The sequence below is a fragment of the Somniosus microcephalus genome, chromosome 13, assembly GCF_052327205.1.
Source record: "Somniosus microcephalus isolate GS21.2 chromosome 13, FLI_Smic_1.0, whole genome shotgun sequence".
Taxonomy (NCBI): Eukaryota; Metazoa; Chordata; class Chondrichthyes; order Squaliformes; family Somniosidae; genus Somniosus; species Somniosus microcephalus.
In genome coordinates, this window is record NC_140999.1 from 14,475,986 (window position 1) to 14,503,206 (window position 27,221).

General features: G+C 40.6%; 1 protein-coding gene and 1 non-coding gene across 7 annotated transcripts in view; both read left to right on the forward strand.

Annotated features, from left to right (window-relative positions):
* The first annotated feature begins 398 nt into the window (after positions 1-398).
* dazap1 (DAZ associated protein 1) overlaps positions 399-27,221 on the forward strand; it is a 30,283-nt gene continuing 3,460 nt past the window's right edge. The window contains exons 1-10 of one of the 6 annotated variants that reach the window (XM_086004529.1): positions 399-789; positions 8,366-8,406; positions 9,166-9,332; positions 10,713-10,787; positions 11,576-11,686; positions 15,139-15,187; positions 20,315-20,397; positions 23,981-24,137; positions 26,520-26,549; positions 26,668-26,814. In XM_086004529.1, the coding sequence (XP_085860655.1) occupies positions 761-789; positions 8,366-8,406; positions 9,166-9,332; positions 10,713-10,787; positions 11,576-11,686; positions 15,139-15,187; positions 20,315-20,397; positions 23,981-24,137; positions 26,520-26,549; positions 26,668-26,814 (889 nt within the window). In that variant the 5' untranslated portion in view covers positions 399-760. Of the gene's footprint in view, positions 790-8,365; positions 8,407-9,165; positions 9,333-10,712; positions 10,788-11,574; positions 11,687-15,138; positions 15,188-20,314; positions 20,398-23,980; positions 24,138-26,519; positions 26,550-26,667; positions 26,815-27,221 lie in introns of those variants that run through there. The other 5 variants (XM_086004531.1, XM_086004532.1, XM_086004533.1 and 2 more) reach the window with 5 other exon arrangements.
* On the forward strand, positions 26,157-26,288 carry LOC147108074 (small nucleolar RNA SNORA13). The gene has a single exon (XR_015080738.1). It is a non-coding gene; the product is annotated as a small nucleolar RNA SNORA13 (small nucleolar RNA).

The following is a 27,221-nucleotide window of genomic DNA, read 5'->3' on the forward strand; positions in this document are numbered from 1 at the left end:
GTAGTACTTGTTACAACTCATCAATTACATAATAAATCCATTACATTCATTAGCCGCAATAAAACAAAGCCTTAAAAACAGCTTTAGGATTAACAGTATAAATGTAGCGGTAAATTTTACAGACAAATCAACAATATTAATGTTGTTATAACAACAGAAAATGCTGGAAATACTCAGCAGGCCCGGCAGCATCCGTGGAGAGAGAAACAGAGTTAACGTTTCAGGTTTGGGACCCTTCATCAGAATATTGCAATAATATTAATGTTGTTGTTGTGTGCGCTTGTGAACTACAACTCCCGGTTTGCACCGCGGCAAAAAAGGGGGTGGGACGGGAGGGTTGAGGGGTGGTCCTGCCATGGCGCGGGCCCCGGATGGAGGGTTGCCTGGGGAGACGGGCTGACGTGAGTGCGGGAAGCCCCGTAGCGCTGCGGTTGTTGCGCAGTTTGCGTCGGCTGGGATTTTTCCCCCCCTCCCTCTCCTCTCCTCAGTCGCGCTGTGTGTGAGCGCGATTCTGAGAAGCGCAGGCGCCGAGCAGCGAGGCAGAAGCCGCCAATCCATCGAGCCGACGAACGAGCGAGCGACCTCCAAACGCACACCGCCACCCCAGGGAGGAGGGGGGGGAAAAGGAAAGGGGGAAGAAAAAATAAATAAAAGTCAAGCCGAAGGCCAGAGCGAGAGAGAGAGAGGAGGGGGGGAAAAAAAACCAACGACCCCGCCGTCGTGCCCCGCTTCATCATCCTCCTCCTCATCGCCGGCCGCCATGAACAACCAGGGCGGCGACGAGATCGGGTAAGAGTGACTAGGCCCCGAAGCCTTCCCTTGAGTTTGGAGACGGCCAAAGTTTTTTTGTTGTTGAAATGTGTGGGCTGGGTGGCCGTTAGCGAGTGCGGCCTAGCTGGGTTGGGACCGAGTTGTGGGTTTTTTTTTCCCTTCCTCCTTTTCCCCCCCTCCTCGTTACTGACCGGCGGAGGAGGAGGAGGAGGAGGGTGGGATTAAATTAAACCCGAATGGCGTTCCCGGAGAGAGGGAGAGGGGTAATGGCGGCTGTTAGAGGTCAATGTCCGACCGGCCGGGAGGCGATGGTGCGGCATCGACTCGCCACTTTATATTGATCTAGTCCGTTTTTTAATTTATTTCTTCCTCACAACGCCGGGCCTCGAGTTTGTGGGTGAGCCGGCCCTCTTGATCTAGGGCTCCATTTCCTCGGGGCCCTTGCCTACTGCAAGTCTTTATCTTTTATATCTGTGTCTCGGGCGCCGAAGCCTAGCCAGCGTTGGCGGTAAGTTTTAAACCCATGTTTTAAACGCCCCATCTTTGGGAGGGGCAGCATGGCCAGGGGCAGAAGGCCGCATGTTTGCCCTGCCCGCCCCCCCCCCCCCCAAAAAAAAAACCCCCGGCAACAAGTTGGTTATTTTGATCAGCAACGGCTTTAATTTGGTACCAATTTAATTTTGCCTTTTTCTCTCTCCCACCACCATCAAACAGATAGCCAATATTTAAAAAGTTTTATTTCCGGGACCAGGAAATATTTAAACCCTCACTCACCACGTGCTCTGCAACGCACATGGGTTAATTTTATTTTTCATTTTTTTTTAAAAGGCGGCTGGAGCCTTTTTTTAAAACCATAAAAGATTTAAAACGTATGACCCAATTATACCGAACGTGTGATAATACTGGATCAATCCCCCTAGTTAAAAGTGCGTCGGTGCTAAACTGGTTCCTTTTTAGGGTTTTGGTAATGTCTCTTTACCCAACTTCATATTCAGAAAACCTTAAATATATATAGCGCCCCCAACCCCCAAATTTTACATTTATTTCTTCTCTTCCCCCCCCCCCCCCCCCCACCTGCCTAAATGTAAACTTAAAATTAAAATATGCATGTTTGCTCATTTACAGCGAAGGCCATTTTGTAACAGGCCTATCATTCTGGTATAGTGTATTTATGCTTGGTGTTGCAGGGATGAGTAATTGGTATGACCTCCAGAATTATTCTACGCTCTGGAGAGGCCACCTGTGAATGCGAATGGTACTTTCTAAGCAGCTCCTCAATATTTTGTCCACGCAAGGTAAAATAGCGTGATTTGAGATGGTATGCAGAGATGTCCTACCCCCAACTTTGTGCCAGTATTTAGTTTCTAAATTCTAACTTGCGAGGAAGTTGGTTTTGTTGGCCCTGCATGGGTCAGTGGGAGAAAGTTGCATGATTCAGGCAATATGTAGAAATTGCTTTGTTGGGAACCATGTGTCCTGCCAAGTAAGAAATGCTCATCTCTCAACTTTGGTGGGGAAGTGTGGCCTGGAGTTCCACATCTTTGGTGCAAAGCACACAGATACACCAAAGTACTAGTTTTTTTATTGTTGAGGTGAGCAATTCATACCAATACCATATTTTCTGGTTTGCCAAACAACCTTTTGTACTTTGAGCAGATGAATACATGTTTTTAAGAGCATATATTTATCTCATTTGGCACTAAGATTTGTAAAATTGTTTTAAAGATTTTCTTGTTTCCTAGAGTCATGGTGAACATGTTAAATGTCCTAAAGATTCTTCATATTTAAGAGCATGGTGTAACTCAATTCTTTGTCAAGTTACGAGATTATTTTGATTCAACAGTTCACCTGGCTTAAAGGAAGCATTCGACAAAACAATATTCGTGAAGAGCCAAAAAAAAGTTGATAGCCTGTGAAAATATATTTTCTGCCACGGCACAAACCTCACCATCCTAGTAGCTATCAAAGTTGCAGCAATTGCGCTTCCATTGCAAAACCAGTTCTGCAATGTCGGTTACGACTCCCAGTGCTGTCGACACTACCCACTGATACTGTGGGGCGGTTTTTTACAGCTATAGACTCTCAAACAACTGAGAGAACATTGCTCTTTGCTGTTTTACTCGGGAGGGTGGCTTACAGACCAGTGGAAGTACAATAACCGCGGTGGTGGGTACAAAGTGTTCAGTCCTCTATAACTTGGTTATCTCCGCCAACAAGCTTTATGTTGCCTTTAATAGGCTTTTGTTAGTACCCGTGATGAATGATTTATTTTTTAAAAATCGGTTAAAATTGGATTTTCTGCGAGTCTATTCTTCCTCCTATCCATGGGCGCGGGTGTCAGTCTTCTGTTTTATTTGGGGTGATTACTTATGGCCCATGGTAGCCTGTTATTGGTCTGAGGGGGTTATCCATGCTAGTTTGAAGCGACAATCTAAATTGGCTTTGTTCTGAAAGCAGCATGGTAAGGCAATTGTCTGAGCCAGGAAGGCGTTGATATAACCTCGTCTCTGCTTCCTTTATTCAGATGAATCACAGTACAGATAGAGGCCATTTTGGCCCATCGAGCCTGCACCGACACATATCCCACCCTATCCCCGTAACCCCACGTATTTAATCCCCCTAACACTAAGGGTCAATTTTTATCATGGCCAATCAACCTAACCCACGCATCTTTGGACTGTGGGAGGAAACCGGAGCACCCGGAGAAAACCCACGCAAACACGGGGAGAATGTGCAAACTCCACACAGTCACCCGAGGGCGGATTCGAACCCTGGTCCCTGGCGCTGTGAGGCAACAGTGCTAACCACTATGCCACCGTGCTGCCCTGAATGGCCAGTTCAGTGAGATGAATTTTGCAGTAGGTGACTGAGGAATTTGTTTCCAACACTCCAGGCAATATTTCCTTGAAATGCAAATATTTTCTGTGTCTTTGTGTTCTCTATGTTTGGCAGCGTTTACATTTTCACCACCTTTTGTTTATGGTTAAACTCGATGAGTACCGGAGATGTATCTTGTGAGCGCTCACTTGAAGTTCATTTTTTAGGCTATCGAGATAAAGGTTAGAGACTTTGTAGGGGAGAGACGGGGCACTTAATGTAAATCTATTGTTAAGGATCACTACTTCAAGTTTAATATTTGAAAATTAACAGATTTGCGTCTGTTCTAAATTTGAGGAGCAATAGTTAGTTGCGTAAACTCTGTATTGCTCCTGTTTAATAGACATGTTCTCTAATTTATAGTCTAACCCTGGAGCTGATGGTGTGCATATTCTATCACTTTGATTTTGAGAAGACTTGTGTTCTACCCAGTAGATTAATTACAGCAATGCCTTTATATTTGGCTGTGCAGCGAGTTTGTATTTGACGACAAAGGGAACACTACGTAACCAAATATATTGTGTATGCAAAGTCTCAAATTGACAGTATCCCAGGATAGTTTATAGTAAATCTCCTTCAGGCCCACGCCCATGCTTGCTTAGCTGGACTCCCATGCAATACACAGCCTGATGCAACTTTTACTGCTCGCTGCAAATTGGTAAAGCCATGTGCATCCAACCACATGGATTGTGTCTGACGGCCTCCTCCAAAAGGCTAGGAAAATGTAATTGGGGACTTCCTTCCTGGAGCCTTGCCATAGTCTTTCCAACAGCACAGCATTACTCTGAGACGGAGGGACAGACTGGTAAGAGAGGAAATATGGTATGACACCAGGCACTGGGAGATTAGTGAGCCAACCCAAAAAACACCTTGCTTCTGAAGTAGTACACCTGGGACGTAGTATTAGTGTGAATGTATATGCGCTCCTGTAAGTGTCATGACAAAATTGACTTGGTTGCCATCTTGCTTCTTGTGTCTGAAGGTTGAGGTCAAATCCCACTTCAGGACTTGCACGTGTAATCTAGGGTGTTAGTTCATTGTACGCTTGGTGGGTGGGGTGCTATATTGCATGTTCTGCCTTTTAGATCAGACATTAAACTGATTTTGAAATATCAGAAAATGCAGGAAACACTCAGCAGGTCAGGCAGCTTCCGTGGAGAGCTGATTAAACTGATTTTGTTCATTTTGACAGTTTCAAAAAGATAAGCATGTTGTCTTAACCACCAACACCACCACAAAAAAATTCAATCCTGTCATTTGCCATTATGGGATCCTGCTGTGCATACTCTGGCTGCAGTGGTTACTCACATACCAGTGACTACATAAAGTGCTTTGGGACATCCTGTGGACATGTTATTATAAATGCTGGTTCTCTTTAAACCTATCTCTTTAAATATATCTAATTGAAACATACAACATTCTTACAGGGCTTGACAGGGTCGATGCAGGGATGATGTTTCCCCTGGCCGGGGAGTCTAGAACCAGGGGTCACAGTCTCAGAATAACGGGACAGACCATTTAGGACTGAGATGAGGAGAAATGTCTTCACTCAGAGGGTGGTGAATCTTTGGAATTCTCTACCCCAGAGGGCTGTGGAGACTCAGTCGTTGAGTATATTCAAGACACAGATCGATAGATTTTTGGATATTAAGGGATATGGGGATAGTGTGGGAAAGTAGAGTTGAGGTAGAAGATCAGCCATGATCTTATTGAATGGTGGAGAAGGCTCGAGGGGCCAAATGACCATCTCCTGCTCCTATTTCTTATGCTCTTATTAAAAAAAAATTTTGAATTGTGAAAAAAAAAATCCTTATCAAAAACATTGCTTGTCTTCAGTGCTAGTGCAAAAACAGACACCTGTTGCTTTGGGGTTCTGAACTCTCAAAGGTAGATAGCTGAAATAGTGCTCTAGAATTGAAATATGCACCATGGCAACAAATCAATTAAATAACGTGGTTTGTCTGAATATCCAAGGACATTTACTTGGTGTTGAAAGAAAATCATATTTACCTTTGGGTAAACTAGAGTAGGGCAAGTGCAGTTCTATTCATTGGGCAAGAAAATGGGTCAGAATTATTCTGCAAAAGAGAAGTTTGTTGTAACTAGTTAATCTCTTGTGTTCATGCACACACAGATAAAGCTCGTCTACCTACTCCAGTACCATTCTTTGTCTGCCTTTCTGTACGGCGCTCAGACATGTATATAGTATTTGACTCTAAGTCTCTTTCACTCTTTGGTCTTCTATTTTTTGTATGGTTTGCCACTTACTGTCGCATTTTTTCTACAACGGTGTTTTTGTGAACACTACAAATAATTCAAATTAAAGAACGAGATCTCCAACCCAGACAGCATCTATTAATATTTCCTAGACTGGTGTGTTGGTGATAATTTTCAAGATACTGACCAAAAGATGAGAAATCCCCCATGATTTCATTATAGAATGATGGGTTTGGAGTGTTTTGTTTTAAATATACAACCTGCTCTGTGTTCACGAACAATAGAAAGAAAAGTTGCATTTTTATAGTGCCCCATCATTATATCCGTAGCATGTGCTTTACAGACAATTGTTTACTTTTGAAGTGTAGTTACATTATTTAAGTAGATACAGCAGCCAATTTGTGCACAGCAAGGTCCCCCAAACAGTGAACAAACGTTGCCTCAGATACTGGGGAACTCCCTACTCTTCAAATACTGCTATAGGATCTTTATCACCCAAGCTGGAAATGCCCCAGATTAATTTCTTATTCAAGAGGTAGCACTTCTGATAATCTAGCATTCCTCACTACTGCAATGTCTGATTCAGTGATTTGCTCAGCTGTGTAGTGGGGCTTGAAACCACAACCATTTTACTTGGCTAACGACTGAGGCTTCCTGACAACTGCTGCGTCAAGCAGAACCGGGGTTTTCAGATTATTTTGTAAAAAAATAAGTTGCTGTATAGTAGCAAACTTTGGGCCCTGCTTTAATCTTGTCATTCATGTTATTTAGTGCAGCAGTAATGTAACAATCTGGAAAGTTTACTTTGGCTGGCCAATCTGTGTTGACTATTACCCCAGTACAGCAAAATATAAGTACCAAAAAGTGCATGTGTCTGGTGTGAATAAGATTGGGCCAGGCTGCTGTGATATTCATGACCTAAACTCTCTCCACTCTGGAAGCTGGGTGAAGTACTAGTGACTTCTGCCACCTAAGAGCTTATCCCAATAACATTTGGCACCTGTGAGAGGGGAGGAAAATTATATTAAAAATGTACACTCTAAACATAGTATAGGTTTGAAAAGATGCAATTGTGGAGGAAATCCCAGAGCGTGGGGCCTAGGTGGCTGAATGCATGGCTACCAATGGTGGAGTGAGTGATACATAAGAGGCTAGACTTGGAGGAAATGAAAGTTTGGGGGCTGGTGGAGATTAGAGATGGGGAGTGCCGAGGCCATCAATGGATTTAAACTCCTGGATGAGAATTTTAAATTGGCTTCCCCAACACCTGTGGCTCACCAAGGACATGGGTGATCGTGCAGGGTAGGATACATGTAGACTTGACTGGCATTTTGTGCATTACTCAGGAAGTGCTGTATTGTGTGGAGTTTGCACATTCTCCCCGTGTTTACGTGGGTTTTCTCCGGGTGCTCCGGTTTCCTCCCACAGTCCAAAGATGTGCGGGTTAGGTTGATTGACCATGATAAAAATTGACCCTTAGTGTTAGGGGGGATTAAATACGTGGGGTTACGGGGATAGGGCTTGGGTGGGATGGCTGTCGGTGTAGGGACTGGGTGCTAGGGTTTGGATGATCAGCCATGATCTCGTTGAATGGCGGAGCAGGCTCGAAGGGCCGAATGGCCTACTCCTGCTCCTATCTTCTATGTTTCTATGTTGGAGGTGCTGTGTTGCAGATGAGATGCTAAACCAAGGCCTCAACACCTGCCTGCTCGGGGACATAAAAGATCCCGTGACACTATTTGAAGAAAGGAAATAGCCCAGACAACCAAGCCTGCCAAAATGGATTAAATGATCTGTTTTTGTGTTGCCATTTATCATATTATTATACTTTAAAACTGGCCATTACCAGTAGGTTGGGAGCAGGCATTTTTTTGATATCTTAGAATTAAATTGCATGCTGCTATTTTAATAACTGGATTGGTTCCCATGTCTACAACAGTGTGTTCCTAGGGTGCTTGTATAACGGGTAATTTTAGAACACAAAACTAAAATAACTAATGGCTAAGACATTAAGTGTTTACTGTTTGTGTGGAACATCTAGGGTTGTGATTGAATATTTTTTTTAGTTGCTTGTTATCCTTAATAAAATTATAGCTTAATTTGATATTTTTCAGAAAATTTCATAATGGAAATTTAATTAAACTTCTAATCTGCAGACTAGTGTGGACTGAACATTGCACTCTGTAGATTGAGACTGTTGGGCACATGGGATTAAACCTCACGTGTGGTGGGTAACCATCACAGAATGGTTGGGCTCAGCAGCCTATTTCAGTGTTGTAATTTCTATGCCAGCGTGTTGGGGTTGCAAAAAATGAAAATGGGAACAATTAATATAAAAATTGAGTGTTCATTGATCTTATACTATCTTGGCACCAATTTTAATATCATTTCTGTACAGTTTTGATCCTGTTCTGAAACCCTATTGCATATAATCTGTATTAATATTGAACAGAGATGTTTCAGGAAAATGCTAATGCTGGTATTTGCCTTGATATTTCAGGAAGCTGTTTGTGGGTGGTCTTGACTGGAACACTACACAGGGTAAGTTGTGTGCTCTTTTACTACTCGTGCCAATTATGCAAAGTGGATTTGTTAATGTTTTGTTAATGATTGAATACCTTGTTTAGAGGGACAAAGCCTCTGGAACCACATTGCACGTACTGCTCTTCCAACCTTCAAAAAAGAAAAAATGCCATTAAGTCAAATGTCTCCAGGTGCTTCATGCAATTTCTTTTGAGTGCAGTGCCTGGTATATAGGGAGACATTGCACCATTTATGTGTATCAGTCATTTGTTGGAGTCACAGCAACCAAAGTTAAAAGATGACCTTTAACCTTGGTGAGAGCGGAGAAAAAAAAATGGTCTTGAAACAATGCATCTGATTCCTTTGCAGTCTAGCGGGGAGGGCTTAGTCACTCTCCTATTATTGAAGGTTCCATGCTATATCAAGTGAAAATAATGCCATATCCCAACATTGGATAGGTGAAAATTTTCCAATTTAGTTATTTTTCTGTATGGATCTCTCTCCCCTCAATGTCTGGGCTGCTGCTGCACTGAAAGGTTTGAGTGACAGCGCTGCATTGCCTATTCAGAAGCTTCAATTTGCAGACCTGTGCTTGGATCTCAGAACTTAGGATGTGAAGTGAGCAACTTGAACACAGCTACCCAATTGCTTTAACTTGGTATCTGCCTATAATAGTTTTGTACACCAACTTGTAGATTAGGAAAGACTTTCTTGGCTGTGATAGTTGTTGAAAATGAAGAAAAACTGGATTTATGACTCTTTATATTTTTTTAACAGAGACTCTCCGTGATTACTTTTCCCAATATGGAGAGGTGGTTGATTGTGTAATAATGAAGGATAAGATGACAAATCAGTCTCGAGGTTTTGGGTTTGTGAAGTTCAAGGATCCAAACTGCGTGGGTACAGTACTAGCCAGCAGACCTCATAATCTTGATGGAAGAACAGTGAGTTAATTTTAAAACTATTTTGTTCTAGTTGAACATGACATTTCTCATGGTTATAAATAGGATTTAAAAACCTTCTTTAAAAATGTGAACAGGTTTCCCAACACTTGAAACATCCACCCAAAAAATATTAAACCGTTGATTTTCTTGTAGGTGTTTGCCTTGTTTCCTTTACTTGAGCTATTTATTAATCATATTCCTGACAGTTATTCATATAATTTGCAAGTTAGCAGCTTGGCAGTTTTGCTGTCATATTGTTCTCCCCTGCTATATTATATCCATTCTGCCTTGAAATAGATAATCTTGCTACATCAAGCTCATCATACAGATCATTTCGATTGATGAGATCCAGCCGTGTGACTTGAAGTTTCGAAATGACATGTCTGTTGGGCTACTTGAGTCTAGTGTGCTTTGGGAGAGCCATGGGGACCAATCTGCGGTGACTACTGGCTAATTAGGCAATCATTTTGATGTACTAGGGCCAAAGTTCTCTCTAAACTGCGCGACCGTGCAGCTGTCTGGAGGTCCCGTGTAGCCCGGGACTGGCTTTTCAAATGGGACATTTCTTGAATGAGCCGCGCAGCCTGTTAAAGGGACCGCACGCGCACAATAAATATGGGGAAACATTGACTAGGGCTATTCACAGCAATTTTTATAGGAAAATTTTAGACGAGTAGTTTGTTGGGTACTGTTATGAAGTTTCATGATGTGCAAGCTTAAAACACAATTGTGATGCACAGAAGATCAAATGTGTAGCCTCACTAGCTGTAAAATGCCATTAAGATATACCATTCTCCCAATTTAACAGTTGAAAGCACAGGGCAGACATTTCCTGGTTTTGAATATTCTAAAATTGGAATGAAGTATATTGGATAGTAGTGGAGTAAAATTGCAGCGCAAGTGTATTTGTAACAAAATTCATCAGGAAAGTTTAAAATTCTCCCTTTTTGTAAAACGATGGAATGGTTCTCTTTATGGGGTGATCTTAAAAAAAAAAAAAAAAAAAAAAAAATATATATATATAATTTTAGAAGTGGATGCAGCAACCAATTTGCACTCCCGAAAAAGGATCATATGAAACAACTTACATTGCATCAACATCAAATGTAATGCTATGTCCTGAGCACTGACGTGCTTATTAGATAAAGTATAGCATGAAGTAGTTGAATTGTTTATGGATTGAGATATAGGTAAGAGCTATTCAAATAACCTTAAGTTGCGGTTATGCAGGCTAATCTTCCTAGAAATGGTTATTTTTTAATGATTTCAAGATACCATTGATAAGTCTGTCCTGGTCTTTCTCGTTACTTACTAGAAATAAGTGGCCTTTCTATACATTTTTTCATTTGTATTTTGATTTAAAACATGTTTTTTTTGTAGATTGATCCAAAGCCATGTACACCTCGTTCCATGCAGCAAGAAAAACCAAAACCAAAAGAAGGTGGTGGATGGGCAGTAAGTATTGGGCAGGAAACACTATGCAATGGAGTTTATGTTGTGGACAACACTGAAGCTGCCTGCTCCTCTTGTACTGAAAACATTCTGACCTACTGTTAGCTCACAGGTTTCTTAAATGTTCAGTTTCTGTATTGGAGGACAGTGTTCAGTAAATTATGTCTCCATTGTTCATAATCCCTAATCATCTTTGGGGGAGGGGGAAGAAAAGAGAAGGTATCCCTTTGTGTTTGTTCATGTGTAAACTAGGTTTTAAAACATTTTTACTGGCGCAGCATGTTGGAGTCCCAGTGCACCATACCACAGAGTGGAGACATTACTGTGTGCCGCTAAGTTCCCCGGCTTCAGCCATTGTGTCAAATGGGCGATAAGTGCTCTTTAACTTGCAGGGAATGAGAGATAACTCGGGAGAGCATCCGCATTTACTGCCAGATTGCTTCAGGGAAACACTGACAGAGGCCTGGGACTAGGTTTGGGAAGACATAGTGTAGTAGTTTTGAGGTAAAGGAAAAACATTTGAAGTCTTGTTCTCAACAAAGTTGCATTGGAAAGTTTTACTTTAATTTTTTTGTCTAATTAGCTTTCCAGCTTCAAATTCATGGTGTCAGGATGAAATATCGGCTATAGAACTGACAGTAATGGCCAAAGAACTGATATTTTCAAATTACTAGTGAGCCATCACATTTGCTGGATGTTTTATATATGTATTTAAGCCACAACCATTTTTGAATCATATCTGAGCAGTTATATTGTTGCCATTTTGTAAATACCTTTTTTTGACTTTGCAGAAAGGTTCACAAAACCAGAGCAGCAATAAATCAAAGAAGGTATTTGTTGGTGGAATTCCTCACAACTGCAGTGAGACAGAGCTCAGGGATTACTTCAAAAGGTTTGGAGTGGTGAGTAATTTGTCATGTCAGCACTTGTCCTTAATTATTTGCAGAATATTGAAAATGTTTCCTTTTTTATATGGTCGGTGTTGAGCCCTTTCCTTAGATTGTCATTTGAGTTCTGTGCTACAGAGATTTAAAAAATATTTTCCCACAAAGTAGCCACTTCAATTGTTGCAAATTGGGGGCATGTTGAAGGAATGGTTGCTGTTTAATACCCTGTACCTTCGTGATGTAAAGAATATTGGATGCCTGGTAGTAACAGGGCCGCAATCCAATTTCCTAGTTGAGCGGGGATTGTGGAAACGTAGAAACATAGAAGATAGGAGCAGGAGTAGGCCATTCGGCCCCTCGAGCCTGCTCCGCCATTCAATGAGATCATGGCTGATCAAAGGGAAACTTGGGGTGACATTAAGCTTGCGCCTTATTAGTGTCACAAATCCGAAGATTGAATTGCTCTTTGTACCTTCCAGTATTTTTTGCCATGTGGAATTTTTTTGATCTCTGGTATTGCTTTTATCTACCTAAATTAGGCGAGACACTTCATCTTCACCTGATACAAGGCAACCCTTAAGAAATGGACCTTCTGCATATTATGTAGTAAAGCACACGGTATAGAAGAGTCATTGCGTGTAATGCAAACAGTGGTCCATTAATCCAACGGCTCCCTTTCTGAAAATAGCAAATATTAGCGCAAACCGTAAACTGAAAATCAGCTGGACAAGTGCAACCTTTTCTATATTTCCAATAGAATTTAACATTCTGAAGTATTGTGTTTCTTTGGCCAAATAAAATCTGCTGGCTCATTGTTTCTCTAGACAAATATGCCTGATTGCTATTTGCACCAGCTAAAATGTAAATGTGGGTTGACAAGGCCACGCTCAACTGTGATGCTCTACATGGTTTAATAGCCTGCTGATGCTCACTCTCCATGCTTGCACATGGTAAGTATGGCCCTTGGAGATGCTGAAGGGCAGCCAGTACTTGGGGAACCATACTCCAGTAGGAGTCTCTGCGAAACTTTGAGGTATCAGTAAACAAGAGATCTTCCAGATTAAACGATTGAGAACTTGCACTATGCATTATAAACATTTTCTTGATACTGGGAGACATAATTTTGTAAATCTTTGCTTGAATTATAAGTTGCAAAATGTCTTGATTTCTAGCAATTAGACTGCAGAATAATATATGCATCTATAATGCAACTTTGCTTAACTTCAACTGTATAGTATGGTGAGCACATTGTATAAATTATCTCGTTCTCCCCCCCCCCCCCCCCCCCCCACCCCCACCAATAGTTAAAAGGTCTAGTACTTATATTAGGAGCAGGAGTAGGCCATATGGCCCCTCTGGCCTGCTCCGCCATTCAATAGGATCATGGCTGATCCGAATCTAGACTCGCGTCCACTTCCCTGCCCTCTCCCCGTAACCCCTAATTCCCTTATCTGCTAGGAAACTCTCTATCTCCGTTTTAAATTTATTTAATGTTGCAGCTTCCGCAGCTCTCTGGGGTAGCAAATTCCATAGATTTACTACCCTCTGAGTGAAGAAGTTTCTCCTCATCTCAGTTTTGAAAGGGCAGCCCCTTATTCTTAGATTATGCCCCCTAGTTCTAGTCTCACCCATCAGTGGAAACATGCTCGCTGCATCCACCCGATCAAGCCCCCTCACAATCTTATGTTTCGATAAGATCGCCTCTCATTCTTCTGAACTCCAATGAGTAGAGTCCCAACCTACTCAACCTTTCCTCACACACGTCAACCCCCTCATCTCCGGAATCAACCGAGTGAACCCTCTCTGAACTGCCTCGAGAGCAAGTACATCCTTAAATATGGAAACCAAATCTGCACGCAGCACTCCAGGTGTGGCCCCACCAATACCCTGCACAACTGCAGCAAGACCTCCCCGCTTCCACGCTCCATCCCCCCCGCAATAAAAGCCAAGATTCCACTGGCCTTCCTGATCACCTGCTGCACCCGCATACCAACTTCTTGTGTTTCATGCACCAGGACCCCCAGATCCCCTTGCACTGTAGCACTTTGCAGTTTCTCTCCATTTAGATAATAACCTGCTCTTTGATTTTTTCTGCCAAAGTGCATAACCTCACACTTTCCAACATTATATTGCATCTGCCAAATCTCTGCCCACTCACTTAGCCTGTCTATGTCCTTTTGCAGGTTTTTTATGTCCTCCTCACTCACTGCTTTCCCTCCCATCTTTGTATCGTCGGCAAACTTGGACACGCCGCACTCGGACCCCTCCTCCAAATCGTCAACATAAATTGTAAAGAGCTGGGGTCCCAGCACCGACCCCTGCGGAACACCACCAGTCACTGATTGCCAGCCCGAGAATGAACCATTTATCCCAACTCTGTTTTCTGTTCGATAGCCAATCTTCCACCTATGCCAGTATATTACCCCCAATCCTGTGATTTCTTATCTTGATCAGTAATCTTTTGTGTGGAACCTTGTCAAATGCCTTTTGGAAGTCCAAATACACCACATCCACTGGTTCCCCTTTATCCACCCTGTATGTTACATCCTCAAAGAATTCGAGCAAATTTGTCAAACATGACTTCCCCTTTGTAAAACCATGCTGACTCTGTCCTATTAAATTATGTTTATCCAAATGCTCTGTTACTGTTTCCTTAATAATGGACTCCAACATTTTGCCAACCACAGATGTTAGGCTAACTGGTCTATAGTTTCCAGCTTTTTGTCTACTTCCCTTCTTAAATAAGGGTGTTACATTAGCAGTTTTCCAATCTGCCAGGACCTTTCCTGAGTCCAGGGAGTTCTGGAAAATGATCACCAATGCATCCACAATCCCTACTGCCACTTCTCTCAAGACCCTAGGATGTAGGCCATCAGGTCCGGGGGATTTATCCGCCTTAAGTCCCATTATTTTACTGAGTACCATCTCCTTAGTGATTTTAATTGTGTTTAGCTCCCCCCCCATTGCCCCCTGTTTGTCCAGTGTTGGGATATTTTTAGTGTCCTCTACTGTAAAGACTTCTACCTGTTTAGGACAATTTCCTAAAGGCCACTTGCCAACTAAATTTTCTACAACATTATTCAAGAGTGAGCTGAATCGCGCTAAGTTTTAACTCTATGGAGGTACTTGCTGACTCCACATGAGCAGATCCTCACCAAGTGAAAGAAGCACTTTCCTGTCCTGTACTTCTATCTTTTAATGGTTGATTTTGATAATACTTCCTCTGCGCCATTGAATGGAGCACCACAATGCAGTGATGAATTCCATTGTACATTTGAGGGGGAAGTCGAACAGTTATTTCTGTTTGATGCATGTTGATTGAGGAATACAGCAGGAGCAAAAAAGAAAACTGAATGGACTGACTTTGTCCAATTGGAAATTTCTTGACTTTCAGTGCTCCATGTCCATGTGTTTGCATCACTCATGTCTGTTGCTGCTTTTGATATTATTTTGATTCTTTCTTTTAGGTCTCTGAAGTGGTAATGATCTATGATGCCGAGAAGCAGAGGCCCCGAGGTAAAGGCTGATCCACTTTGTTGCTGACTTAATCCATCTTATATTCAGATGACAAACTGCCTCTTCTAAACCATACAGTACTTTACACTATGGGTTCTCAAAAATGTGTGTGTGGCTCAATTTTCCAATTTTTTTTTTCTTAAAAGCCGTTGAGAAATAGTGTTAATTTAAATTTTGACAACAAATTTGCAATATTTAATTTCATGCCAATGGAGGAAGGTTATATATAGTAAGTCACTTTCCTGGGAAAATCATGCATTTTATACAGCACTGTTTGATTTAGGACAATTAGCTACATCAACATAGGTTAATTACAATAGCTTCCCTGGTAAACTACCAGTCAGCCATTTCCCTGTAACTGCTTATTGCTATGCAACAAAATACTGAATCACATCAGAGACTTCATGTGCCTCTGGTAGACTACTGGACCCTGTTAAGCTTTCTATGAGAAGCGCTATACTTTAGTGGAAAGTTGCTCCTTTTCTTGTATGAGACTAGCATTTAAATTTATTTGGTAAATTATTGCTGTAGCAGAAAGCAATTTAGCTTTAGACAAGTGATTGGTACAAATATAAAGTGACTAGTTGTAGGGTTCTAAACCATTAGTTTGAGTAACATCCTAAACAATTAAAACTGGAGTTGTGTAAAAGTGCTTGTATAGTAGACCACAGATATGAGCTATCCCTGGTGTGTTTATGCATATAACGGTGTTCTGCTTAGCTCAGTGGCGGCACTCTCACCTGTGTCAGAAGGTCATGGGTGCATGCCCCACTCCACATACTTCAGGCTGATACTTCCGTGCAGTACTGAATGAGTGTTGGAAGTACTATCTTTCAGACGAGGCATTAAACTGTGGCCCCTGTTTGCCCCCTCAGGCAGACGTAAAAAATCCCATGGCGTTATTCGAAGAGCAGGGGACTTCATACCAATATTTATCCCTCAACCAAGATCACTAAAACAAATTATCTTGTCATTTATCTCATTGCGGTTTGTTTGACCTTGCTGCACCTCAAGTGCTTTATTTGCTGAAGTAGTGAAAGGTGCTATATAAATGCAAGTTCTTTCTTATAATGTATATGAAATTTTACAGTGGAACATTTTACCCTTTTTGAGTTTGTTGCTTGCAGGCAGGACTATGCCACTGTGTTCAGTGCAATGTCACATTCATGGAAGGCTGCACTGCATGGCTTTGTAGATTTTATGCGGTCTTTTGGTTGATCAGAGCAATTTCATTATAGTGCAAAGGGTGGATAGTGGTCTGGTGTTTCAGGGTATTTATTTTAGAATGCCTGAGCTTGAATCCCAATTCTGGCTGACTTACCACTTGTGATTGCACTGCAAGTATTACTAGTTCTCAGCCATGCTGTTGGATGGGATGCTTTGAAGAGGCAGTGCATTTGTGTTATGCGAGAGAGGAAATACATGCTCTTGTCCTAACCTGCAATTTGCAAGCCCATAATGGGAACTATAATCTGAAGCCCAGGTAGTGGTGTTTCAGCTAAAGAAAGTATCTATGAAGTGTTCAGAAGGCTACAGAGCTGAAAGTGTAAGTCAGTTTTCCATGTTTGTGTGATCCTTGCTGACCAAAAAGTTCTAGCAGTTCTCCTGCTTTTAACATTGAGGTGCCATAATGATGCTGGTGCCCATCCTTCCCTTTTGGCCGTGGCACCAACTCTCCACTTAGTGTTGCGGTCAGTGGCTTGGCTGAGAGCCACTTATTTGTGGTAAACTGGGAATTTTAACCCAAAGCTGTATCATTGGTGCGTAAATTTGCAAATTTAGTAGAAGCATTGCCACCGTGGCAATATCAGAAATTAGTACATAGAAGGGAGGAATTGCACTCGAGTTCAGATGTGTCAGAGTATTAATTAATGTTACCTATCGAGAAGTTAAACAAATGTAACTGAATATAGTTAACTACTTCCTATGGCATTGGTCAATGTATGAAATGAGCTTTCAAGACTGGCAATGAGGGCTAATTGCATCAGTAAATTCAAGAGTTTGATAACTACTTGGAGTTGTGGGGTATGATATTTTCTAGGCGCAGGAGCTGGTCAGATGGACTGCTGTGGTCTTTTTTTGTCCAGTATATTCCAATGATAGATATTTTTAGATGTTACAATCCAACACCACTATCATTTAAATCCATTGGGAGGAAATTGTATCCAACCATGTGTTAAGTGTAACATGTACACTGCAGTGCAATATCAATACTTTTGACTATCAGCTGAAACAAAACTTTCATGAAGTTGAGTCGAAACACCCAAGTTTTAAAGAGGTTGGTGTGGTTCAGAAATTAGCTGAATGTGGTGTGATCAGATTGGTATATTGCAACCAGCTTAAAGCTTTTAAGCTGTAAATTCGTTGAAATGTTATGTAGTGAGATCGCTTTCATAGTTATCTATTGAACCGTAAATTGCTAAGAGTCCATTTGACATTTCTGAGAACCTTTTATGAAGAATCTGTATGTGAAAACCTTTCCTTATAAGTACGCTTGCTAAAGTAATAGTTCTCAAGTTTTTGAGCATCATGCTCCATTTTTACTGGAATCAATTGATGACCTAACTAACAAAATTAGTGCACTTTTTTTTCCAAAATCGGTTTTGAGTTTTCCAAGTTTATTTTTTGTCCCGATACCTATCTGTTAATTGACCAATCATGGGTTGGAATCGGATTGTTCTGTCAACTATTTGTGAAGCTTTTCTTTTTTGCTGACTAACTTTTAAAATCTAATTTAACAGACACTACCATGGCCTTTACAGTAGGTAAATTGAGGGATATGTTCCTTAGTTATGTAATAGTTTGTCATCTGAATCCATTCATTTATTTTGGATACTCATTTTCAAAATATTTATGCCTAATATATACGTAAGTTAATTAGTCTTAAGTCTTAGTTTCTTTGCCTTGTTATTCAATTTAAGAATCATATAATTTACATATGTAAGTGTTTTATTTAGTTAAATCTAAGTGCAGTAATGTTAAGAAACTTGTATGTGCCTTGTTTTAATGTATTAACTTATCTCTTTAGATTTCCTTCTCTAGGTTTGTGATAAGTTGTATCACACAGGTACAGGCCAGTTCTACACACAGGAGGGATGGGATATGTCTGTCTGGGGACTGCAAGACTTTTGTCATTTGCTCTTGTTGCTGACAGCAGAATTTCCTGCTGCAAAACCATTTTGGCCTGTATCTTTGTGTATCAAATGTTTTTAAATAGAACTTCTCTGGGCTGACCAACACTGTTGGATAAGCTTTGAGGGTGCTGCCTTTAGTATATCTATTTTAGTTTGTTTTATAAAGCTATAGCACTATGTTGCTGCTGTCAGCACTAGCTGCAAAGCAATGTGCCTACCAAGAGGGAAAACACAGGGTTTCAGATAAGACTGGCCGGCCCCACAATTATTATATTGCTGTTTCACCAGTGGTTTTCTATCAAGCAATTGAAAACTGCAAGCCAATTTTTCATATTTTAACTTCACCATTTTAGTTTGTTTAAATTTTGAATTTTGTTGTTATTTATTGCTGTTCTCCCCATCCTCCCCGTTTTTTTGTTTTATAGTTTTTAGCAATGCCCAACTGAACTGTAATGGTATCCAGATGGCCAAATATTTGCGGTCCACGGGCAAATATAAAGTGGCAGTGTATTGGACCATGAGTCCAGCACTCCATCTTAGCAAAGTTGCTCAAGCCAAGTGCTTCCCTCAATTCCTTGCTACTTTGTGCCACCTTCTGATGTGTCATCTGCCTTTGGGAACCCCCAGCTTAGTTTCACAAAATCATGATTTGTTGTGCAGAAAACCAAGTAATATTAGAGGTTTGGGGTTTATGATGAACATTTAGCTAATTGTATAGTATTTTAATAGTAAATTCTGCATGCATTTCTGCCAACCAAGGTCCATCTATTTTAGTCTTTTGGAAGTACTTTTCATATATAGTCTTGTTCCACTATTGAGTAGCTAGATATTACAATTATTTGATGTTGAAGGTTCCAAGCTGTGTATATTGGCTGACTTGTTGCATTGCAGTGGTTATTTGCAGTGTTGTATTAGAATCCACTTGTATAGTTCTAAAATGTCAGCTTCTGTAACTAGCCCCATTGCAACATAGGGATCCCTTTAACATTTTTTCTATATTTAAGGACCAACAGCTTGCATTCTTACGGGAATTTTAATAGCCAAACATACCGAAGGAAGCTCTGTTGTAGCTAAAGCAGTTCATAAATCCAGCTTGCGAACAAAAAAAAGGACACAAATTTGATTTAATGGTTTCTTGCATTAAAAAATAAATACAAATCTGAAGCCGAGGTTGGTTGACCAGCTCGGAGACTTCTGCTAGGTAGGAGGCACAGAGGAGCTGCCCATGGAGAGCTCCTCCTTTGATTCCCCCCCTCCCTGCTGGGAAAAGCACTTGCCCTTTGTTTACAACCCACCCACATCAACTAGGCTGAAATTAGGAATATAATGAGATGAACCTAACTGTTCCAACATTTAATGCTAGTCATACATAGTCCTAGTATGAATAATTCTTCTCCCCTGCTAATACCTTTTATAAATGCATGTGTTTCTTCGACTCTGGAATTCAATGTTAATTTCAACCCTCTCATTTCCCAGTTTCAGAAATCACTTACTTGATGTCACACTGTACGCAATTGATTTATATTTAAATTTTGCATGTTGAGATTAGAAGCCAGGGCATATGTTAACTTGCCTTGTCAGTTCCCTTCAGCCTTGATGGCTGGTCAGACCATAATGCAGCTTTTTTTTTTTTTAGCCCCATCATGGAATGCTCTTGAGTTAGTGGAACTAGCTGAGGCTCATAACTTGGTGTCAACCTACCCTACCCTCGAACCTCCGAGTTTTGAAACAAAACTTCTCACGAATGACCGTAAAATGGTTTGTGGACTTTTTGTGGTCCATAAGTGATCACTGCGGTAAATTACTGTATTTCAATGTAACTGAAATACTGACTGGCTGAAACTTGTCCTCCCGCCAGTGATTGAACAGAAGGGGCTTCCAATTATCTGAAACTCTGGGATATCCTATAAATTACCCCGCCCTAATACTGTGCATCATCCTGTTTTATGTCACTACACCCTGCTACCTTGATTCACTCTTCGTCGTTGGATAGGTTTTGGATTTATTACTTTCGAGGACGAGCAATCAGTGGACCAGGCTGTCAACATGCATTATCACGACATCATGGGCAAAAAAGTGTGTAGTTGTAGTTTTATTTTACCCTTAGACTGAACCGAGGCTTAGGTGACTGGAGATTTCACTGGGGTTATAGTGTGTGGTCTCTACATTGAAGAGAATCCTGTTAAGAGGTAACTTAATGACTCTTAGAAGGACCCAGATTTTAATCCTATTTACTGTGGAAGAAGCAGTAAATTAGTTGTATTTCATGCTTTTACCCTTTTAATAATTATATATACAAAATCACTAAAAAGTGGATCTTAGTTAAATCAATTATGCCCATATGTAAGAAAGATACCTGCATGCATTTAAGCAGAATTTATCAGCTGCTTGCACGTTAGTTTTAATTACCTGTATTGTAGTTAGCTATTCATCAGAAGACCGGTGAAATCTGTATTAATCATTTAAGTCTCCGTTTAAGAAACCACTCCTTCAGATATGTTTTTAAGGACAGAATTTGTGACTAGCTAAGTTTTTTTTGAGTTGTAAGAAAACTGGTAGTGTTCATATTAAGTGTCATATCTGTATTGGCATGCTGAAGGACTGGTGGTCAATTTTATTTTGTTTTGTCAGAGGTCACTTGCTGTATACTTTAGTCGATAATAACCTGCTTTAATGTAAAAACCCAGTTAAGTGGCCTCATTTGCTTGATCTTCATACTGTGTTGTAATACAGCAGATGTGTAAGTGTTTAATTTTATGTTTCAGGAAGCAGCCAATTAAGCTGCTTCACCTGGAATTGGTGAGGGGGGTGTTACGTTCTGGTGGGAGTAACATTAGGTGTCGGTCTGGTTCTCGTTTTACATGGGTTGTGTGTAGTGTAGGTCATGTAAAATAAATGTGTTTAAAATATGGGGTTAAATGCTTTTTGTGAATCAGTTCCAAAAGAGATTGTTCCTTGCATATATTCAGTACTTTGGGCAAAAGAGGGTTATTTTAAAATGCCATCATACTTAACTTAGTCACTAACCAGCATTGAAAACTTGTACTGCAGATTCTTATGACAAACAAGTTGTTGCAGCTAGCATTGTCGTTTAGCCATCAAGATTCCTTGAAACTGAAGCTGTGCCATAACATTCCGTCTGCCTGTGCTATATAACAGCGCTACAGTGACCCAGTTGCTGATTGTTCACCGCTGTTGTATTCCTCAGGTATTTCCTGGCATGTTTAAAATTAGCTTGCCTGTCCCTAAATTCCAACTTGATAAATCACACTGCAAGATTTATCGGAGAGTGCATGCATTTCTAGGTTTGAGTTTGGGGCACTCTCAATCCAGTTCCTAGTGGGCAGAAAAGTGTCACTAATGTTGTATAATTTGCAGTCTGGGGCCACGGGAAGGTTGGTGTGGGAAATAGAAAAATGCCACATTGATACAGAAGTGGTTGCTTTTGAAGTTGGGCCTGAAGCACATTGGGGCAGAGTAGAGGGAGCTTTACTTTGCATCTGGCTGTTCAATATCTGACTTGAGAGTACTTGTTGACCAAAATGGGAAGGGCTTCTTTCCCCAGTTCAACTTAATTTCTGGTTTACATCACAGCAGTTGATGCCCTTTTTGCCTTTTGTTGCTTCAATATGAAGGCAATGATTTGCTATATTGAAGTATGCCCAACAGTTAGCATTGATGTGACTTGTTAATGCAAGTTTATTCCCTTTGGTTCTTTCATACCGGGTTGTGTAAAGGTAGAAGTTTAATTTGGAGTAGACTTTGGAGTGACTATTTTGAGTGTTGCTTATCTTTGCATGCTGCCTTATCAAGACAGCAAATTGTAGTTCAAGCTTTTGCCCAGAGTGCTGTACAAAATTTAGGGAGTCCACCTGTGCTGTGCAAGACTAAAATACTATAACTTTTAGGGAATTATTGAGGAGTCCTTCCCTTCTCTTCCCCCCCCCCCCCCCCCCCCAACCTTCCCACCAACCCACTCCCAGAACATTCCAATAATGTACCTTTTGGTTATGGTGCTTGTAGCAGTGTCATAGAGAGAATGGTGGTGGTTTTTTCAAATGACAGTAAAGTGGGTTAATTTTAGATTAGAAATAGAACTAGGCTTCCATGCATCTAAAAATTAATGTACTTAAGTTGCACAAAATGACTAGCACAAATCTTGTCTGCATAATAACAGGGCATTGAAAATATCAACTACAGGAATGTCACAATATTGTGATATGCCAGTATATTGCAATAAGCAAAATTCTGCACCGTTTTCATTGAATTAAAATATCAGGTCAAAGTTTGTACTATCTTTCACAACCATGTCCATTTCAGATGAGAATTGATTATTTTTGGTGGTTAAATCCTGCTGTGATATCTCTTGTGTGTTATGTAAAGAAAAACATTTTGATCTCAACTTCCAGCAAAACTAATGGGAACCTGTCTTAAATTTGAAAGCAATGCAAGTATAATAGCCTTTTAAAAATGTGAAATGACAAAGTATATTGAATTTGTTGCATTAACCAGATGCAAATCCTGTTCAGGAAAAGGGTTAAGCACCAGTCTTAAGACCGTTGACTTGCTAGAATGAATAGCAATCAATCAGTTCAGCAGCATCCTGTGTATCACTGAAATTCAGATTATTAATCATGTTATCAAATATTGAATGGAAGTCTGAACAGTTTTTATGACTTAAAAGTATTGCCCAACTGATGACATCATTGGGTCGTCTTCTATATACAAGAGTCTTTATCTTGACATCGGTGTAATGACGTAGCTGGTTCGGAGTAGTATCCAAAGTACTTTATTCTTTTCCAGTCAATTTTAAATCAAAGAAATGTAATTTCCTGGATAAAGTAAGCAACCAAAAAAACCAGTTAAGTAGCTTGAGTGTATGATGCTGCTCTAAGCCCTGGGGATTATTACACTTGTGATCACCGATACGCTTTGAGACAGTTTACAAAATAGTAAATAGTTGTGTATTTGACACTTGCATATGAAGTTGGTTCCCAAAAGTGACCCCCTACTCTTGACTAACTTCAAGTGCTATTAGCTAAGTGGTGGAGACGTGTAATTTATTTAAACACAGTATGAAGATTTGCTTCTAATTTACTCAACTGTCCATTTTATCTGCATGTATTTCCTTTTTCTGTTAAAGATGTAATTTAAGACTCGATTAGCTCATCCATTCCCTTCTGACATTTTGTTTCAAGTAATTAATTGAGATTCTTTATGCATAGCCTGGGGAAGGTAAGTCAGTATCTTCCATTAGATGTTTAAATAACATTTTTTAAGTAAGGCCACAGCAATCTAAAGACTATGTTTCTCAGGTAATGTGGATCTGTAAAAGTGGTGATGGTTAGATTGATTTCTATTACACTACACTTTTGATTTTGTTAATTTCAAATGAACTAATTACAAAATTTAGATCTTTTAATTTGAAATACACCTGTAATGAACACTCTAGTGTAAAACAGTAATTTATACTTGAGAAACATATATATTTATTATATATATATATATATTGGCCTATTTAAGCTATTTAAATGTAGTTGTAAGTTATAAGATGTAAGTGTAAATGTTAAGTTTAATAGATATGGGTGTGTCAAGGGAGAGGGGTATGGAAGAGTAGGCAGAGTGGCTTGTTTATCCTTCCCTCTGTTATCCTAATTAGGTTGAAGTGAAACGTGCAGAGCCTCGTGACAGTAAAGGCCCAGGGCCTGGCCAGCCGGGAGCACCACAGTGGGGCAGAAGTTTGCCAAATGCTGCCAATGGCTGGGGAGGTCAGCCCTCGCAAAGCTGGCAGCAGCAGAGTTATGGTAGCCCACAAGGTAAATGTTGCATTCAAAGCAATAACCAGGAATGTGATTAATGTGCCATGTAAACTTTTCACACATGGTACTATTGCCTCTAAAATTGTTATTGATAAATTCGAATTTATCAGCAGTATTTAAAATTTGGTGGAAAGCTTTTAAACAAAAGGATCACTGAAATGTTTGCTGTTGGCATTTTTCAGCTGCAATATCCATTTTAACAACTTGGCATTTTCAATTGATTTAACTTCCACAGTCAAAAATTGTTCATTTAAGTGGGGGGATTCCTAGAATGAAATTCCATTCCCAGATGATATGGGGACATGCATGCAAACACCTTACATGCTGCTGTTGATCTGCCTCTTGCCATCTGAATATTTCACATTGTAACATTTCATAATATTTAAACTTTTCCCCCAGAGATTTTTATTTTTGGAGTTGTTTGTGATGGTCTTGCATGTTTTCCTACTGACCACTGTGTACCATCTTGTAGTGAACTACCCCTTAGCTCAACCCAGTAGTAGTGTTTTTGCCTGAGTCAGAAGGTAGTGTGCACAAGACTAAAACTTTGAGCACATAATCTAGGCTGACACTTGCGTGTAGTACTTGAAGATTGCTGCATTGTCGGAGGTGCCATCAACACAACCTAAAAAATAACTGGTCCTTTATCTGCTTGTGGGACTGTGCTGTGTGCAGAGTGGCTGCTGTGGTTGCCTACAAAATTAACTCAATGGTTGTTGAGACATGAAAGGTGCTATATAAATGTATGTTCTTTTGTTCTTACCTGGAACAATGCAGCCCCTACTGTGGTTGCCAGCTTATCTTTACAGGAAACTCTTTATTATCCGGCACCAACGGGACCGGCGTGGTGCCGGTTTATCAAAAAGTCCGGATTACAGAGAGGTATAGTTAAGAGGTACGAGAGCCCCGTACACAGCAACAAATCCAGGCTTCCCTGTTGCTTAGCAACATGTGCAGGAACTCCAGCCACATCCACGAGTCCCTGTTGCTTAGCAACAAGTGCATGAACCCCAGTTACACGGCCACAGATCCAGGAACTGCCACTAATCTGAAGTAAAATTTACCTGAACCTACTCCTGAATTTTGCCGGTTAACAGAGATTTCCGGTTATTTAGGTGCCGGTTATAAAAGAGTTTCCTGTATATAGAGTAGAGGATCCTTCTCGGCAGTTGTGGTCCCCTTTGTTGAAAATGTCTTGGCTCGTAAGCCAGTGTTGATCTGTACTAAATTGATGCAGTTGGCACCTCTGCTTCAGCTGCTCTGTGAAACTACCCCCTCTCAGACTAGAAAGGGTTTATCCCTTGTATATGCTGGAATGGTTGCAGTGGGGAGGATTGGTACAATTGGCCCCCTCTACTGGGCTTGGAGGGTAGATTGAAATGAGCCAGGGTTCTTGCTCTCAATTGTCGTTCTTGTGACCCTCTTGGAAAAGGCACCTGAGCATAACCCACTATCACCCAGACCCCCGCCTTTGATCTTTCATGGATCAGGTGCTTTTTGCCATGCTTGGGGTCTCAGCACTGCCTTGGGGCAAAGAATTGAAGGTGTGCACAAAATAACAGAATATCACTCGAATGAAGCTGGGATTTCTTGGAGGCTATCCTGGGTGACATTTGCCAATGGGATGCAAGAAATTCCTTTTTGTACGTGGAGGTTCAACTTTAACTGAGGGACTGATTGGCCTGGTAAATAATCTAACATTGTTTAGGGAGGGGCCAAGGATGTTAAATATTTTCAGTTGTGGGACAATTCCTTTCAAAAAGGAGATGGTTAGGAAATGAAAAATGCAGAAGTGTGATTCATGTCCCATAACTGCAGCTCTTTCTTTTGCTTGGCTTTGTCGCCCAAGATGTTCAGTGTCCGGATGTGTTAACCCATAGAGAAAATTGCATTTGTTCAGACAGTGGCAATTGGCTGACATTGTGGTACCTCCAATATTAGGTGCTAAATTATTCTGACAAAACTAGCATTGTTTAAAGCACTGTTGTATAGCAGGATGGGAGAATGGAAGAGCGTTGCCTTTTGTGTTGCCCACTTTTCTTTTATATAGATGAGTGCGGTGTCAAAAAAGGCATAAAATAACTTAAGCTGTTCCAGGCATCCTGTCGCTGCTGTGCTTCAGGATATGATGATTCAGCTGAAACAGTCACTTTGGAATATTTTGTCTTCCTGTAGAGTGGATTGTCTAGATGGGGGTTTATGAATTGGTACAATTCCTCTAGTTTGGCAATAAAAGTAATATTTCTGTTGTATATAGTATTAAACTAGTTTGAATATAGATCATTTTGTTCTGTACAGTTTCTAAAGATGTTGCTTCAGGCCTTTTCAGGAATAATTAGTAAATGGACACGCTTGCTTTAACTGCTGTATTTTTTTCAGGTATGTGGATGGCACCTGGTCAGCCAATGGGTAGGTTTTATTTTTTTAAAGCTAATATGAACAATACTTTGTATAGCACCTTCTAGAGGTGGGGTGGGGGGAGAAAGCAATATACTGAATATCTTTGGTTTTTCTTTTGGTTTTCTAGGTGGGTATGGGCCTCCTCCTCCAGGAGGGCGGGGTGCCCCTCCGCAACCTCCACACTTTAATCCATATGTAGTTCCACAGCCACCTCCAGGAGGATTTGCACCACCTCAGGGATTTGGACAGGGTTTTGGCGCACCTCCACAATATGGTATGTTTTTAACCTTACATTTTCACAGAACGAGGAAAAAGAAGCAATTGAATTGTTTAGAACAGCGAGTTTTGGACTACATGTAGGATGTTGAGTTGCAAGTATGAAGGACGGAAGTTGCCTGTCAACTTTATTGCAAACATAGAAACATTAGTATGTCTGGTCAAAGCAATGTTTTTGCTGAAATTCAAGCAATGCATTATACTACTTCATAAAGAAATTCTTCATGCATCAATACATTTGTTTAATATTTCAGCATAATATAAATTGAAGTGTGTGTTGCAACTGTAGCTTTAAGGTAATTGGCTGTACAATATCTGGCCAGATGTTTTTAGCATCAAAGATACTGGTTATACTGTGACACAGCAATGGTGCCAAGAGGGAAATTATTTATAACATATAATTAG